We start from the raw sequence: 17,415 nt of genomic DNA on the forward strand, positions 1-17,415 counted from the left end.
CATACTTGTTAATTATTTATTTAATTTTTAGGGAGAGTGGAGGTGGGGTATGGGAGAGAGACATCAATGTGAAAGATAAACATGAATCAATCGCCTCCTGTACACACACTGACCAGGGAAGGGACCTGCAACCTAGGAAGGTGTCCTGATTAGGAATCAAACCCATAACTTTCCGGTGCATTAAAGTAAGGGAGCTGGGGAGGTGGAGGGAATGGGGTGGGGTGAGGCAGGAGATAACAGCACTCCAACCAACTGAGCCACCAGGCCAAGGCCTAATTATTTTGATTACTAAGAAAAGTGATCATTGACACCAAAACAGGCCACATGTTTCATCTAAAACACAGCCGCTTACCTTATATCTCAGTGTCCCCCGCAGCAAAGTGTGAGCAGACTGAATGCCGTAAATCTCAGCATATTTTGTACTGTCTCTGTTAGGGTAGCCTTCCAAATTTAATCCAGGGTAATAATCCATAGGAGTAACCGCATCGAGAAACGAAACGCCCCCTGCAACGTTGACCAGCTGAGGAACATAGAAAAGGCACACTGGGGTTACAACCCTGTGTTCCCCTTAGATCTGTCTGTGTTCTTTGCATGATAAAGAAATCAAAGTTTCAAAAGAAAGCAACAGAAGATTTGAAAAAAACTTTTTTACTGAAACTACCATAATCAATATCCCATACTCAAAGCTTTTCCACTAGTATAATTTACAGGGCTATTATGCTCCCAAGCTTTATGTTATTTTCTCATTTTTAATTTTTATTAAATTTATTGAGGTAACAACTGGTTAATAACATTATTTAAGTTTCAGATTTACATTATAGATCAATATCTATATCCTCAATTGTATGCTTACCAGCAAGTCTGATTTTATTCCGCTACCATATATTTGACCCCTTTTATCCAATTCATCCTCCCCACAACTCCTTCCCCTCTTCTCTCAAACTTTAAAATCTGTCTTAAGCACTTAGTTTTGTATTAAGATTGTTTTCTCTATTTTTTTCTTGCCCCTGGATAAGATGGAACTAAATTATGCCCCAGTAGAGTTTTATTTTTAAACCAACAATAATCTAAAAGCAAGAAATAATCATTTAAATGGCTTCTATGCTCAAAGAGCAATGGCAATATTCTCACTGTTCTTTTTCTTACTCATATCCCCCTTCTGAATCCATATAAGGCAGCAGCCTTGTACTTTGATTCACACAACAAGCATTTACTGACCAGCTATCTGTGTGCCCAGATCCTACTCATTGCAGAGGGAATAGGAATGATGAATGAGATACAGTTCCTGTCTCCATTCACCCCTTTATTCGTTGAATACTTCCTGAATGTCTATGCAGTTGCCAGGAGCTGTGCAGGAGCAGTTATAAGGACCTCACAGCCTCAACCAGTCAACCTACAGTGTACTTTGGGGACAATGAGTGGGAGAGATGACCCCTCACAAGAAAGATGATCCAGTGAACATATAGTGAAACCAAAAAGTACTACCCCCAATCTTACAGTTGGGAAGAAGTTAAATCTCTGATTCCCAAGCACCTTTGGTTTCTCAGTAATCCTCTTACCCACAGCCCTACCCTCAGCATACACTTGAAATGCAGTGAAGTATTTTTTTTTTAATTTTTTATTAAAGGACTAAGTTTTTCTTTTAGCTGCTGAAGTATGCGAGCATCCTTGAAATAATGGCAAATCAGGGCTGAGATTCTCAGGGAGAATGGCTGCTGGTGGAACTGGATATTGTCCTGCCTGTACCAGGGAAAACAATCTGGTCACATGTGTCCAGCAGCAGAGCACCACCCTGCACAAGGGAGCCATCAATGAGCCATCAATGTACCTTCATGTGGATTCCGATGGATTCATCCTGAGGGATCTCCAACTAGACCTAATGATTTCAGAGTTTATTTGCAGATAGGTTCTGCATGTACCTTAGTACGAGAGACAAAATGGAAACATATGTCTCTCTATAGCTGAAGCCCCAGAAGGAAACACTCTTTGCTAACTATAGAGTCAGGCCTCGCAGAGCCTCTCCTTTAAATGACTCGCTCTGCAGAATGCCAAACACCATCTAAAATTTCAGGAGTGAGAATTTAAAGGAAGGGAGAAATGCTTTTTCTTTAATGATCCTGTGAAATTCTGGACTGCACAATAACCACTTTCAGGGAGATCATTTCTGCACTCTTTCTTTAAAACAAACTTCTATCAGGATTCTAAATGTTAAAGAAAAATCAGTAAAAGAAGGCACTCTTTAACCTTAAGGGTCTCCACATTAATTCATTTCTATAACCTATGGTAATATTTTTAAAAAACTCAATAAAGACCACTGGACTCCAGCAATTAACTAGTCAGAAATAAATCAACTGGTTCCTAAGTCTACAATGAGATCTTTGTAACAAAACTTGAAAATATAAGGTGAACAGTAACGATTCCTTAGAGAGATTGAAAGCTGCTGAAGCAACTTAACCCAAAAATTATTGTGTAATCATTACCATTTGATATCACCTCAGAGTTTTATTTCTAGTGGCATAGCAGGCCCTTCATTACTAAGTCTTGTCTTGCTTAATATTTTATTAATTACGTGAAGACAGAAAGGCAGATTTATCTATTTGGCAGACAATAGGCATTTTTTTCCTGACTTGACAATGAAAGGCCACTCCCAGCAGAAACAGTAGCTCACTACTTACTGCTCGTGCTATCTGCTCTGTGTCCAATTCTTTTTTATTTACACACACACACAAACACACACACACACACTCATCTCCCAACCAATGAGAACTGATGATAAGATTGATTATTAAACTAACGAAAAATTTAACACAGGAAACGTACAGACAATCATTTACTCAGATCCCACTGTGTTAGGCGCCTTAGAGACATTACATTTAACCCACAGAATAACCCATTTTTCAAAGGTGAAAACTGAGGCTGAGTCACCCAGATGCACAAAAGAACCAAGGTCTACATGACGCTAATGTCCGTGTTTTTTTTCTTCTAAAGCATATTTATACCCTTAATTGTGCTTATTTCTGGATTGATTCTTAAAGGTGATACTGACACAGGGTACAGCCTTCTAGACAGTGCCAGTTTTAGGCCTAGAAAGTGCAGTGAGCATGATTGCAGGCAAGGGGGAACAGTGGCAGCTCTTGGGTGGTGTTTTTTTTCAAAAACAATTGTTTTATTTTACAAACAACTCAATGACAACATTTACAGACATTGAATTTCCTACAAAGGAGGGGCTGGGCATGGCTATCAAATAAACTTAACTTTCAGGCAAACTTGAGGGCTAGGAAATCTGTTTCAAAGCTGTGAAACAGCAGAGTGAGCACAGCCCTGACTTGGTATTTGTTTAGCTGGCAGTAGCTTAAAAGGAGAGGCTGACAGAGGTGACAGTGAAGCTCTGTCACATCATTCCCAGGTGCCACCATTATAGGAAAGTGTCCTATCACTCGCAAAGGGGACGGAACTGAAAGAATCCATAATCACTGTCTCCAGAGATGTGGAAGGAAATCAAATATTATTGGAAACAATTAGAAATTAGAAACAGCACCAGTGGCTGGAAATTACTGCAAGGATGTAGTGCAAGGAGACATGCCCTAATTCACAGGCCACTGACTAAGTCACTGGAAAAGTTTAAGGCTTCAACTTTAGACAGAGGCCAGAGGTCCCCTGGCTCCCCTTTGTGATTCTGTGAGTTAAGTAAGGCCTGCTCCACAGTCACAGGGGGATGGGGGACACGAACACAAAAGAGGCTTCTGGGTTGTGAGACAGACTGATGCACTTGAATTACTGAGTGAACAATACAGCATCCGGAAAATTCTTAGGCACAGACAAAGCATGGGAGTTCAGACAAAAGGATAGTGCATGGGGGCAGGAGTGGTCAGGGAGGGATGCATCCACAAGAGGGAACTTGAGCAGGACCTTGAAAAACTATCATTTTAGCAAAGAAAAACATCATGTTTTTCTCTTGCTCTCTCCACAGAGTCAGGGCAATGCGTAGAAGCCCTTTTTTTTTTTTTTTTTTTTTTTTTTACAAAAGGAGTTAAGGATGAAAGGGGAAAATTCAACAAATTCATCTTCTGCTGCCTGAATATAAACTTGTGCTTTCCCTGAGCTCTCCTCACCATCAATTTCTTCAGGTCACTAATATTTGCTAGGGACTTATGACATGCCGGACAATGTGCTGTCAAGCGGAGTATAGTCTGTGTGACCTCATGGAGCTCTGCAGCAAGAACCCCGCAAGACTGGCGTTACTATGTTTCTCTTCAGACACAGAGCCCAAAGCCCGGAGAGATGAAATGACCGTTCTAGCACCCCCAGACGGCCAGGGCAGAGCTAGAGCACAAAGCCCGGCCAACGGACACCGAATCCCTTGTTCTTTGGGTTGCTCTCTGCTGATCCTTTCATTGTCATCATCTTTATCACTTACATGGCCTCCTGGAAATAAGCATTTTGCCAAAATGAAGCAAAACTTTTTCCTGCATTAATATGTTAGGTCAGTGTCTTTTCCAGGACTGCAGAGGTGAAAGGGGCATCAGGCTGTGGCAGATAAAAGATATGTCCTTGGTAGAACATCAGGCTAAGTTTCTTGCCCAAACCTTCATAATTCGCAGAATTGGAGAACTCGATGGAATATCGATGCTCATTTTACACATCATTGGCCTTTGGTGACATGAGAGAAGCCACCTGTTGGACCAGAACTCAGGCATCCTGTTTCATATCCTGAAACATGTGAGAGTATCTTTCTAGCATCAAATTTAAATGTCTTGTCTGTCATATAGACTCTTAAGTGCAGCTGTGGTCCTCTGGTCACTAAGTCAGTTCTTCTCAAATTCAGCTGCACATTAGAATCACTTGGAGTGGTTTTTAAAGATCTCACAGCTCAGGTGAATCAGAAGCTCTGTGGACAGGGCCCAACACTAGGATTTTGTACTCTGCCTCAGTGATTCAATGTGCTGCAAGGCTGTGAGCCACGCTCTCCAGCCGAGGCTCAGAAGACCATGGCTGGCAACAACACTCACCTGGTTTCCAAAGAAACTTTCACTATTTTCTTTTGTACATAAAATACATTTAGATTCACAAATACACTGAGAATTTATAATCCTCCTGCCCGAATAATGTTTTTAAGACACACATCTGATCACATGACTCATCTCTCCCTGCAGGGCCAGGACTAGGGTGAGGGGAGGGAAGTGCTTACATCACAAAATGTAAAGAGAATCCCCAGTCTAGTCACCTTTGTTCCCAAGTGCAAGGCTTTCCTTAGACTGAGAGAATAAACCGTGAAGGCAGCCTGACGTGACCTGAACACTGGCTGTGCCATCTGGAACCTCTTTAACTGTGGCTGTAAGCTAAGCTTCTCATGCCTGTTTTCTGCCCTATAAACCGGATGGGGTTGTTGTAAGAATCAAATGAAGTCGCTGCTTAGCAGTCGCGAGTGTCAGTGCACCTGCCCGGCTGGCAACTTCTTATCCTTCAAGGTCGAGCACATCTTCTTTTCTCTGTTAATTTTCTTCTCCCCACCTTCTCACCAAGGTCAAATCAACTGCCCTCTCATCTCTACCGTGTGATACTTCAGCACAGTTTGGAACTGCCCTACTGGATAGTAGCTGTCATTCTAGTGTCTGTCTTTCCTGCTATGAGGCAATCAGTAAAGGGGGCAAGAAAGGTTCTAGAGTGAGTTAGACCATGTTTGAACCCCAGCTGAATGATCTTAACATTCATTGTATTAAGACAGTTTCCTTATTATAAAATGATGAAAATAATACTAAACTCAGAGAACACTTACATTCTGGTGCACAGCAGCTGGGGAAAAATTAGATTCTTTTCCTGACCCACAAAACCCTCCATTCTAAGAGCCACCCCCATTCCAGCTGTGAATTCTCTGAGGTTAGGAACTTCCTTCAGGTGACAACCTTTGGAGTCTCGCCCCAAGGCCAGCACACAGGAGGGACTCAGAAATTGCTTGCCACAGGATGACCAGTATTTACACATGCAGAGAAGTCAGAAGTGGGTTTTCCAAATGTGGAAGCTACTTTCAAGAAGAGGAAGAATGAGCACAGGCCATGCTGGGAACAGTGAGGAGACTAAATGGAACAGAAAATACACACTGGGAAACGTCAAAAGAGAAAAAGGATGGAGTGCAAGCAGCGTAGCCAGTATTAAAGGGCCTCGGTATCAGGGAGAAAGAGCCTGAACTTCCTCAGGCAGTTGCTGCAGGTTTGCCTCTAGAGCTGTGGTGGGAATCCTTCACCTTTCCATTCAGCAGGTAGGTGGCGGGCTGCATGATGTTCATCAGAACTCCCACTGGACTCCAACTGAACTTGTATCTCAAAGGATTGTCTGAATGTTCAGGGGCTGGAAGCCCACCACAGTAAGAAATGTAAGATTCAATCTGTAAAATAAGCAATCAATAAATCATGGAGGATTAACAATAAATGAGTGAGAATAATGTATCTAAGTAATTAATTGAGTCTAATGACAGGCACAGGGTACACTTGCAACAGTTTTTCCTTTCTAAGGCGTTCCAAAATATGTCCTTAAAGACAAACACCATTGGATTAAACCAGAGTTACACTTTGTGTACACTAATTTTTAAAAAAATCTTCTAGAGATTGCAACTATCATCTTGTTCAGTTAAAAATCTAACCATTAATTCAATTCTAATTGGTCAGTTCTTTTTGACTTTTGTATTCAAATTGTATGTTTGATTATAATTTTATTACATACATATAATGTGCAATTTATATATATTCATCAATATATGACAATAGTTAATATATAATTATAATTCATTTGAATCTATATTTCATTATATATATATATTACATACATAAAACCTAAAACATTTAAATCTGATTTATCACATTTACATGTCCAAAAGTTCCTTTTTATATATAAAAGACACTTCATATACCGACAGATGAATGATACTAAAGAATATTTTCTACTTTTAAAAGTCTGACTTTCTTGTAGAATTGTTAAGGCATTCAAAAATCTTTTATTCACTCAAAATATTATAGCTGCAGTTATTTTTCTAAAAATTAATTGCTAAGACTTAGACACAGTTTTACCAGGTATAAATTTCTGCTCAAAATATGAGCTAGAATATAGCAACACCTTCAATCAAAATTATACAAAGTTTATTTCTGAACACAGAAACCTGGACCCTGGAATGGTTTCCTAAGCGGAACTTTGGGTGTCCGTGGGGCTCACCGTGGCTCCCACTTCTTTGGCTTTATCTATTGTTTCCATTGCCAGCATATGATCAAGACCAGGGTCCAGTCCCAATTCACCAATGAGAGTGATGCCAGCATCTTCCACACTACAACAGGTGAAAAGAGGAGGAAGGAAAAGTTGGATATAAAATAAAAGTAATGCCATGGAGCTTCCTGGTTGAAAATGACTGAAACTTACCTCTTTTCTAATTCCTTTAGCGCTGGTGTGATGTAGCTTGCTGTGACCATGTTAACTTTGCTTGTGATGCATGCCTTGGCCACAAGAGGATGCAATACATACGGCAGCAAGCTTTAAAGCACAGAGAGGAGCTAATCAGAACTTTCTTGTCCAATCCTACTTTTCAATGTAGCTTGAACTGCACTGAAGCTGAGACATTGCCCTGATTAATTTATCCTCTCAGAGACGATCGGTGAGTCCTTGAGGATTATACAGTAAGTGCACCCTGTTATCACATTTAAAATTCTGCACAGTATGACCTTCACCTAACCTTTCCATTTTTCTCCCTTGATATCCTCCATAAACCATATGTGGGAACCAAAGAAGCTATTGTAACTCTCTGCTCCCAGCCTTTACTTTACCACCTCTGAACCTTCACTGTCCCTGTGACTTCTTCATGGAATGCTCCTTTCACCCTCCCACCCCAACCCAGGTCATATGCTCCTTAAAAAAGTGTCTGAATGGTTACCTCCTCCAAGAAGGTTTCCCAGATTTACCTGAAGACAGACTTTCTTCCTTTTCAAGCATCCAACTCTTTCTTTATAACATTTAATGAAATCTATCCCACCCATCTTTATATTTCTATGATTTCCTGTCTTGGGTCCCCTACTAAAAGATAAGGTTGCTGTTCTTTACACCTACACAGCTCTCAAATGTCTATAAGGAGAAGGAGAAACTTAGCCAAGGTGGCCTGTGTCTTACATTAAAGAAAAAAGCCTAGGAAGGGCCAGAGTCGGGGATAGGTTTTAATGGTATTGACTGGTATAAAGCCTGGGAAAATGGCTAAAAGTCTCTATAATAAGCAAAAATGAAGCTGTGTTAAAACTCAACTTTAAATGGGTTTTCTAAAAATGTGGTTTTAGTGTTTTAATCTGGTACTGGGACTACACAATTACACAATAAAAGAATTTCCATAGATCTTTATATAAATTAGTATATTCATATTCTATGCTAGAAATAGTAAAATATGCTGTCAAACAAGAGTTCTACTAGCTTATTCACTATGTGATAAAGTTTTACTAACTTATTGCCTATTTGATAAAGCATTCTACATAATAACAATAAAAAGATAAATAACAACTTATAAACACCATCACACAATACATCTGTATATGTCAAAGTCATCTTGTAACTTGAGATTTTCTCTGTTTCACATAAAATAAAATCTCTTAGATTCTTACTCCTCATATCAACAGAATAAATGTTGCTAAATAGATTTATTATCATATAGAATAAAATTGTGTACATATTTTGCCAGTATCAATATGAAAACTCTTGATCTTTGCTTTTTGGCTTTCTTTAATCTAAAATAGTTATTACTAAATATGATAACTTTTGAAAAGCCAATCAACAAAATACTTGCAGAATTTTTTGTTAAAAACAGTGTTAATAGAAAATGTACAAATGACATCATCTAAAGGTTAAGTGGAGATATTTCTTTACTTTCCCAACATTGAAAACTTGCCTGCTAAAAATGTTATCTAAATATAATATTTTTTAAAATTTGGCATTAATTATACTAATAATATGCTAAAAACTAGAATGACAGGACTTTGATTAATGTGGCTTTTTTAAAACAAAGTGATTAGAATTCATAACTCATTGTGCCTGTGATATAGTAACTAGCCAAAGGGCCATAACTCTTCAATTGCTTTGACACCAACCCAATTAATCCAAATACTTACAAAAGCCACTTTTGAAAACATACACAAAATACAAATGTAATTTTCAATCTCAACTGATATTTACAGTAAATCATCAAAAACTAAAATTGAAAAATTCAAACCAGGAGCAATTAACATTGTATTATATATTTTTTGTGCAACATATTTTTTACTCATTTAATTTTGGTAGTCCTTATCACTGAGCTTACATCAAAACACTCTTTCCCCAACTTAAAAAAATTATTTAAGGAAAACTGCAGGATAAAATTCTTATCAGCATTTTCACTATTCAGCAAACTCAACTAAGAAAATTAAATATGAAAGAGATTTTGCTAATGCTAACTTATGAAAGGCCACCAGTTTGCTAAATTTTAAAATTTGAACTTATTAATAGATTATTGTCTTTATCTCTTTTCTTTCATATTTTGTTTCAAATTTAGCTCCAAGTGTATTTTTAATGTTACTTTTTATCAAAAAACAATGTTACATTTAGGTACCTATGTATAAGCAAATTCTCTTTGTTTTATCCACAGGCTAGATCATTCAGTTTTGAATCACACTTATATTCATAATCATATTACTGACAAACAAGGTCTATTGGTGATAAGTAAATTTTTGCTGAATGAAAATTAGTGCAACAGTAAGTTTGTGTAAATTGAATAATGTTTAAGTGCCCCAAATGAGCTTATGGTTAAATAAATCCAGAGACAATGCAAAAGTTCCCACTTAGAATTACCTTTCATTGTATCTGTTCTCTAAGCCCGCTTTTTTAAGACATCACAGAACTTCCTCCAAAGATAACATTTAAATCTGATTTAACTTTTGTAAACATATCACTTAAATCTTATCTAACTATGAATTGATATAACTATGAATGAGCAGGTAACCTTCTTTTTTTATTATATTCTAAGAATAAATTACTTTTCTCATCATTTTGTTACTCCAAAATCAAATATAATTATAGAGTGAACCTCATGTAGCTCTAAATATAGAAGTTATATCTAAAATTTTTGGGAGTAATAAACACTGCAATTTAAGATCCATTCCTATTGAAAGAGTTATAAAGCTAAAGAATTTATACAATTTTGTTTAAGCTTTATAAATCCAAAGGATAAAACAGCTATCAAAATATATGAAACATGAATATCTTATGACACAGCAATTTTACTCTTAGGTAGATACCCAACAGAAATGCATATATATGTAATTAAAAGGCAAATAATAAAATGCTCACAGAAGCATGATTTATAATAGCTAAACACCAGACAAACTTAAATATCTATCAATAGTCAAGTGGTTAATAATAGAATATCACAGATGGAATATTATACAGCAATGAGAATGAATAAACTATAATTACAGACAACAACACAAACTCTCAAAATCACATTAATGAAAGAAGACAGCCATAAATGAGAACATACTGAATTATTCTAATGGTAAGAGTTGAAAACTAGGAAAAACTACTTATTATGTTAGAAGCCAGGATAGCGCTTATCCTGGGGGGATACAGCTAACGATAGGGAGCACAAGGAGGGATCTTGGGGTGCATATTCTGTTTCTGGATGTGAATGTGAAAATTCATTGAACTTACGATTTGTGCACGTCTCTCAATACACAAAATTAAAGTTTCCTAGAGAAGGGAGAGGAGAGGAGACGAGGAGAGAGCAGGGGAAGGGAGAGGAAGAGAAGGGACGGAAGAAAAAATAAAGAAAGAGAAATAACAATACCAACAAAATATATGGCCATCATTTCTTACTAAATACTAACCTGATGACAAGATTCTGTGTTGCCACCAAAGAGCTCAACTTCTCCTCTTGTTTACAAATGTCCAGGACAACAGGATTAATATTGTATTTCTTACCTAACTGTTCAATTTGATTCTTTAGGTCAGAGCCTATTTCAAGAACAAAGAAGCCCAAATTTTAGATTTCCTTCCACTAGTCAGAAAGCAAAACACTTTAACATCTCCAAAATAGTTATTCAAAGTTTAAAAAAAATAGTCATTTACAATTCACAGGGTAAACATGTTAAATTAGTTCTTCTTCTTCTTAAACTAGATCTTACTTACCTACTGTTATTTCTATATCTCTATCTCGTGACAGGTATTCCAAAACAGGCTCAGATACATAACCAGTTCCAAGGACCAACACCTTTTTCTTGGTGGCCATTGACAGTGACTGAGTACGTTCTCTATAAAAAAAGAATAAAAAGGCAAGGTGGGGAGGAATCATTTAACCAAAAACTATTTAAATAACAGAATCTTAGTGTCCACAAGCCAAACTAAAACTTAACACCATGAATGATGTTTCCCACATTATTCATAATAAGAATCTCAATGGAAATTCCCTATACCAACATTTTTTATTAATTATTTTAGATATTTTATAACAGGCAATGGACCCTGGCATCTCTGAGGTGTATGTCCATAGACTTTCATGGATTTGATGAATGAGGCGCAGGTGCTGGTCCATTGATTGTCTTCCTCACAATTAAGTAACTTGGTCTCATGCTTTCTCCTTCCAGGTGACATGATTCAAAAATCATCATACTAGGGACCTTAGCTCAGAAACTGTATTCATTCCACACCACAATCTCAGACAACAGTTTGAGATTATTATTACTCATATTAGACATTTGTTTGGTTGTTTATCTTTTGGATCACTTGAGGACAGTTGAAACCGTAACTTTGAAATCACAAGTGTCTGGGATCAAATATAGAAACCTGAGACAAGTTACCAGGCAGGAATTTAATTCTTGAAAAATTTATTCTGTTAAGAATTTGTACCTTTTTGACAAATAAACTCTTTGTCTTTCCAACAAACTATTACTTCCAAGACAGTGACTAAGTCTTACTCATCTTTATAAACCCAGTGTATTTTGCTCAGTGTATTTTGTCTTTAACATAGAAAGTATTCATTAAAGAGATTTTGAATTAAAGTCTCAGATATCAATGTAAAACCATGGAAATATCCTGGTACCAGGGAATTTGAGCAGCAGACCCTGTTGTTGAGACCTTTTAGACCAAGATATTTCTCAAATTTTAACTTCTCATTAACTATAAGTGAACAAAAATAACTATAAATATAAAGTGTCCCTCTCCTAGCCCTGGCTGGATGGTTCAGTTGGTAAGAGCATCATTCCATACACCAAAATGTTGTGAATTTGATTCCTGGTCAGGGCATATGCCTAGGCTACAGGTTCTATAGCTGGTCAGGGTGTGTGCAGTAGGCAACCTATCAATGTTTCTCTCTCACATTGATATTTCTCTCTCTCCCTCTCTCTCTCTCCCCCCTTCCTCTCTCTAAATCAATAATAAAAATATCCTCAGGTGACTATTTAAAAAATAAATAAATATAATGTCCCTGTCCCTCTTCACCCCCAGCATTCGTATTATTGATGACATGAGGGACCCTTTAACTTTCACCCCATCCCATTCTACCCAGCAAAACAAACAAAACACCTCACTATTATTTGTTTATCGTATAGCCTTTCTAATAACACTTTCTGTAGTTATATAATTAAAACATTACTTTGATATGTAAGTATGTTTTTCAAAATACATTTTTAATTACACCTAGACTCTAATACAGCCCATCTCATCAGCATGTACAGCCACTCCAGGTTAATAATCGCTGTGCTAAGTGATGCAGAGAACATAAGAATAAGGCAGGGTGCAACATAAAAAATTTCCTTTCAAAATGAAATCTTTATATTACTCTCTTGGCACAAGATTTTACTGGGGAAGGTGGGCAGAAAATTCTAGCAATTGGAGCCAAGTAGGCCTGCTGCTTCATAAAATATGGCATGTAAGTGTGAAGATGTTTTTGTAACTGGTCATGTTAGATATGCCATCAGGATTAGTGTAAGAGATCATCAGGTAATGACATCACAAGATACAGAGAGCAATGAAAAACAAATACATGTGACAGTTCCCCAATAATTAACTCTTCTAAAAAGTTATAAAGCTAGCTGCTTTAAAAAAAGAAAGAAAACAACAAATTCTATACTCTTGCTGTCTTCTGACAAAATATTTTATTATGCATAAAAAATAACTATCAGCAAACTAATATATATGGAAAAAGCATAACAATAGTATACTTGATCAGCAGATCTCTTCATCTACTTCTTGTAGGGACAATGACTGAGAAAGAAGATGAGGCAGTTTGTTTGCTTGTTTAGTTGCTATTAGTTTTCCCACTCTGGTTTCTCCTAAGAATTCAGTGCATGGGTTATTTTGTTAGATAGGAATAGACCCATGGAGCAGATATAAACATAAATCAAGTGTAATCAGCTGAAGTGGACTAAAATATTCCAAAGAAATGTCAACATTTTCAAACTCTGAGTAGAAAAACCAATTAAGAAAACAAGGACCTTAGCTTAGTATCTTTCTATGGGAACTATTCTCTTGGGTACATTTCCCATGATACTTTTTGGCACTTTTCTCCTAATAAGAATCTACAAGGAAAAGTGACCTCTGATCATTTTCTTTCTTCACCTAATCTCTAACCACCTTCCTAAATATTACACTACCAAAAGGGAGTCCAAACCCTCAACTAAAAACCAGCCTGAAAGCACCACAAAAAAGGGTTAGTGTGCTCATTTTTCTTTGAGAAAGTAACAGAGGAATGACAATATGCAAAGTGCTAGAGGGTGGAGAGACCTGAGGAACAGCTTTTTGGACTTTTGTTTGTTTACAAACAAGTATACATAGAATATTAGAAAGCCCAAATGATGTTGCCATACTGTTCAGGGGGAAATAATTCCCACTGGTTTCAGCTAATCACTTACTTTGGATTTCCTGTATTTATAGGCATTTTCAAAATTTACATCTTGTATAAACTTAGTTTCATGAACTCACATTGAAACATTAAAAAAATACTCATCAGATCCAAGATAAGAACAATGCTTACCTGCTCTCTCGGAGTTTCTGGATATATTTATACTTATCAGGCAATGTACCGTTGGATGTAATCACTGCCTAAATGTATATGACACAAGACATTTCTTTAATATCCACATTTTAGTCCCACAGACATGGGCTCATGACTGATAGAGAAGAGACAGAAAGAGAAAGAGGGGGAGAGAGAAAGGAAAGGGAGAGAGGGGACAGGATAGCAGTGAAAAAATACATTTATAGAAAAAAATTTCATAACTTACATCTCGCACCACAGGAGAAAAATTCTGACTTTCAAGAGGCTGTGTTGCATCTGATAATATCTGAAAGGAAAGTAAGATTGGTAAGAGATAAATGACATTGCAAAGAAGGCTTCTTGGTGTTTGTATTCATATTAAAATATTAGTTAAAACAAAAAAAAGAATTTAGAAAAGTTTCTTAAGATGCATAAATAATTGGAAATAGAAATCTTCCATAAGCAGTGAAGTCTGCCCCCCCAAGAACATGCTGTTTCAAACAAAGTTCCAATTTTAAAAGTAAAATTTCATTACAATCATCTTTGCTTTCTGGAAACATAAAAAAACATACTCTTCCTCACCAGTTAGATGTGTCATATTATGCATCCTGGCAAATATCACCACAAGCTTTAATAGCTACAGTCCTCATTCCAAGGGCCTTTATCCCATCCCAAAGGTTCAGGCTATTCTATTAGAAGTAGAGAATGGGTCTGTAATAGTGGTAAAGCAAGGGTCAGAGAAGAAAAGTCCCCAAAACCTCCTTAGCTTGGGCATGACTTTAACCCATGATATTGCTGTGCCTGCACAAGACCTTGGAATCGGTTCCTTCTGGAGTCACACCTGCTCAGACTAACAATGGCAGCCAGAGATAGGCAGAAGATACAGAGAATAAATGGGCAGATGTAACCCATGTGGGAGGAGCTGGGAATGGGGTTATGGAGGAAACTCTGGGCTGAGATTTAAACTAGGCACAGCAACCATTCACACTCCTGGCCACGTGGATGGAAATGGTGCAGAAGGACCCCCACTGGCCTGCCATGAGGAGGCACCACACAGTTTTGGATTAAGAGCTGCAGAAAACAGCCACCAGCTAATGATGCTGGGGAACTGCAGGACCTGTCCAGCCAAGAATGGATTAGTGGGAGATGCCTCAGGTCCTGAACTGAGACCAGGGGAATGCAGAGCTCTGGACTTCTATTTTTGTTTTGTTTTTCTTCTGAGAGATGGTACCTCTCGCTGGCATATTCTAAAACTGGCCTGATATGGCAAAAGGGAGGCAGGAGTGTGCATGTGTGTTAATGGGTGTTTTATAGGGAGTAGTACTTAATGGCAGAATTCCGCCATTATTCTAAATCTGTAAAACTTTTAAATAAACAATTCCTTTCCTTTTTACCAAGTTCTGGCATCGAAGTTTCAGCAGTGGGCAATGGAACCTAGGCATCTGTTTCAGAATCGCGTGGGCTGGCGTTCTGTTACAGGTCATCCAGGCAACTAGCCCCCAAAGTATGCAATAGGAAATCTCCCGCAGGTCGATATTAGTTCTCAGTGTTGACACATCAGCATTTCAAAAGTGCCAGGGAAAATGACTTCACTAAGTAGACCTCAGAAAGTCATTCACACTCTTCCCATTGTCTCACAAGGATGAGTCAAATGGCAAACAACTAAAACCACATCTCTCATACTAACACCCAACATCCTTCTCATTCCCTTCTTTTTTTGCAAGGTAACCATCTCTTGAAAAGACTGCCAAGGGATAAAGGTCATATAAATCAGTATTGTTGCTTCTGAAGGTAAGGGGGTTGGGGCCAATGAGAAAATCATTCCCCCTTTATCCATTGGTTAAAATCTAGAGCACTCACCCTACAAGAGGCTGTCGAGGGTGGGGGGGCGGGTATTTATTTATCATATTAAAATAAACAAAACTACTTTCACGTATCTAAAGCACAAGACACCTAGACTAGCTTTCATTTAAATCACAAATTTGATCATTTCTCCTGTGCCTATTTAAAATAACTCAGTATCTTTCCCTTGCCTTCAAAATAAAGTCTCTAACTCCTTAGGTGGCCTATAAGACTCTCTACAGCCTGGTCCTTTCACCATGATTTAATGCTACCAACCTAGTGATCGAAACGATGTATTCTGTAACAAATCAAAGTATATAATCAATCCTGTACTTCCACCTCTGGCCGTGTTCTCCTTATAGCTGAACAGCCTATTCAGGGAGTAAGGAACACTGATGCTGGCCATAAAATTGCAGATGTCAGGTTGGCATACATTGGAAAAGAATGAATAAGCCAGAGCAAGGACTGCACATCACCAGAAACGTCACAGTTCCCCTTTTCCCACAGTTCCCCTATATAATCTGGCCAAAACATCTGAAGTGTTAAAGTGGTTTTTAAGGACAGGAATCTGTCATCCTCTCAGGTCACCAGCACCTGAATAAACCTCTTTTGTTATTCACCATAACATTCTCACGAGTGTTGGCGTTCGTGGCGGCAGGCAACCAGGCCTGTGGGTCATTTCCCTGGTTTCAGCTCTACCTCTCCAACCTTGACTCCCCCTTGTGCCTCACACCCAACAGTTTAGATCTATTAACAGTGAGGTACTGCTTATCTGTGTCATGCCTTCATATGCCTCTGGGCTACACCAGGTGGATGCCTCACATGTTATTCCTTTACCTGGAACTCCCACTCTCTATGCTCCAAGGTACAGCTGAAGAATTGCCTCCTCTGTGAAGTCTTTCTTAAAATCTGCCCTCAAGCACACCTTGAAAGTAGAAACTACACTTGGTCTCTTGCCATATGCCTGCCACATTACTAGTAAATATCTAATTAAATATATTAGTGAATACATGTGATAATTATTTAAAGTTCAGTGGATTTTTCCAAGAAAAATTAAAAATTGTCATGAATTCACATAAAGAAAGGCACACATAAAAGAAAAAAGGCTGCTCAATTTCTATACTATTTTATTTCCCTTGCTAGAATTTGCCCGATACAAAAGGGCAACCACTAGCATCCTGAAGCATATGATACGGCTTGTCACTTTTACATACAACACCTTTGAGAGCTCATCACTCTTTCCTAAATTAATTTCAAGCTATTTATTCTAGTGATAAGACCTTTTCCAATATGGAACAACATACCTACCTTTGCTTCATCAGAGTCCCTAGATTAAATTACCTCCCACCTTCGATCTCCTATCTCCATCACATAAGAGTACCTTCTACTCTCATGCAAATGAACAGATCTTATACATCTATCAAGAACCAGCTCAAGTATCACCTCTTTTATAAAACCTTTCCTAATTTTACCCAACAGGACAGAGTGTATCCCTACAAGACTTTGTCAGCATCTTTCTAATGATTGTCACATTCCACCTTGTGGCTGGATTG

The 17,415-nt window shown here is 37.9% G+C and overlaps 1 protein-coding gene across 3 annotated transcripts in view; it reads right to left on the minus strand.

Moving 5' to 3' along the window:
* LOC129062876 (alpha-aminoadipic semialdehyde synthase, mitochondrial) overlaps positions 1–17,415 on the minus strand; it is a 70,482-nt gene that overhangs the window by 14,989 nt on the left and 38,078 nt on the right. For all 3 annotated transcript variants that reach the window (XM_054563915.1, XM_054563914.1, XM_054563913.1), the window contains 8 exons: positions 14,268–14,327; positions 14,021–14,088; positions 11,179–11,300; positions 10,878–11,004; positions 7,405–7,515; positions 7,204–7,312; positions 6,242–6,382; positions 353–520 (listed from right to left, as the gene is read on the minus strand). In XM_054563915.1, the coding sequence (XP_054419890.1) occupies positions 353–520; positions 6,242–6,382; positions 7,204–7,312; positions 7,405–7,515; positions 10,878–11,004; positions 11,179–11,300; positions 14,021–14,088; positions 14,268–14,327 (906 nt within the window). The remainder of the gene's footprint in view (positions 1–352; positions 521–6,241; positions 6,383–7,203; positions 7,313–7,404; positions 7,516–10,877; positions 11,005–11,178; positions 11,301–14,020; positions 14,089–14,267; positions 14,328–17,415) is intronic.

This window comes from Pteronotus mesoamericanus, unplaced genomic scaffold (genome assembly GCF_021234165.1).
Source record: "Pteronotus mesoamericanus isolate MK-2021 breed Mesoamerican mustached bat unplaced genomic scaffold, CSHL_Meso_final scaffold_85, whole genome shotgun sequence".
NCBI classification, from domain to species: Eukaryota; Metazoa; Chordata; class Mammalia; order Chiroptera; family Mormoopidae; genus Pteronotus; species Pteronotus mesoamericanus.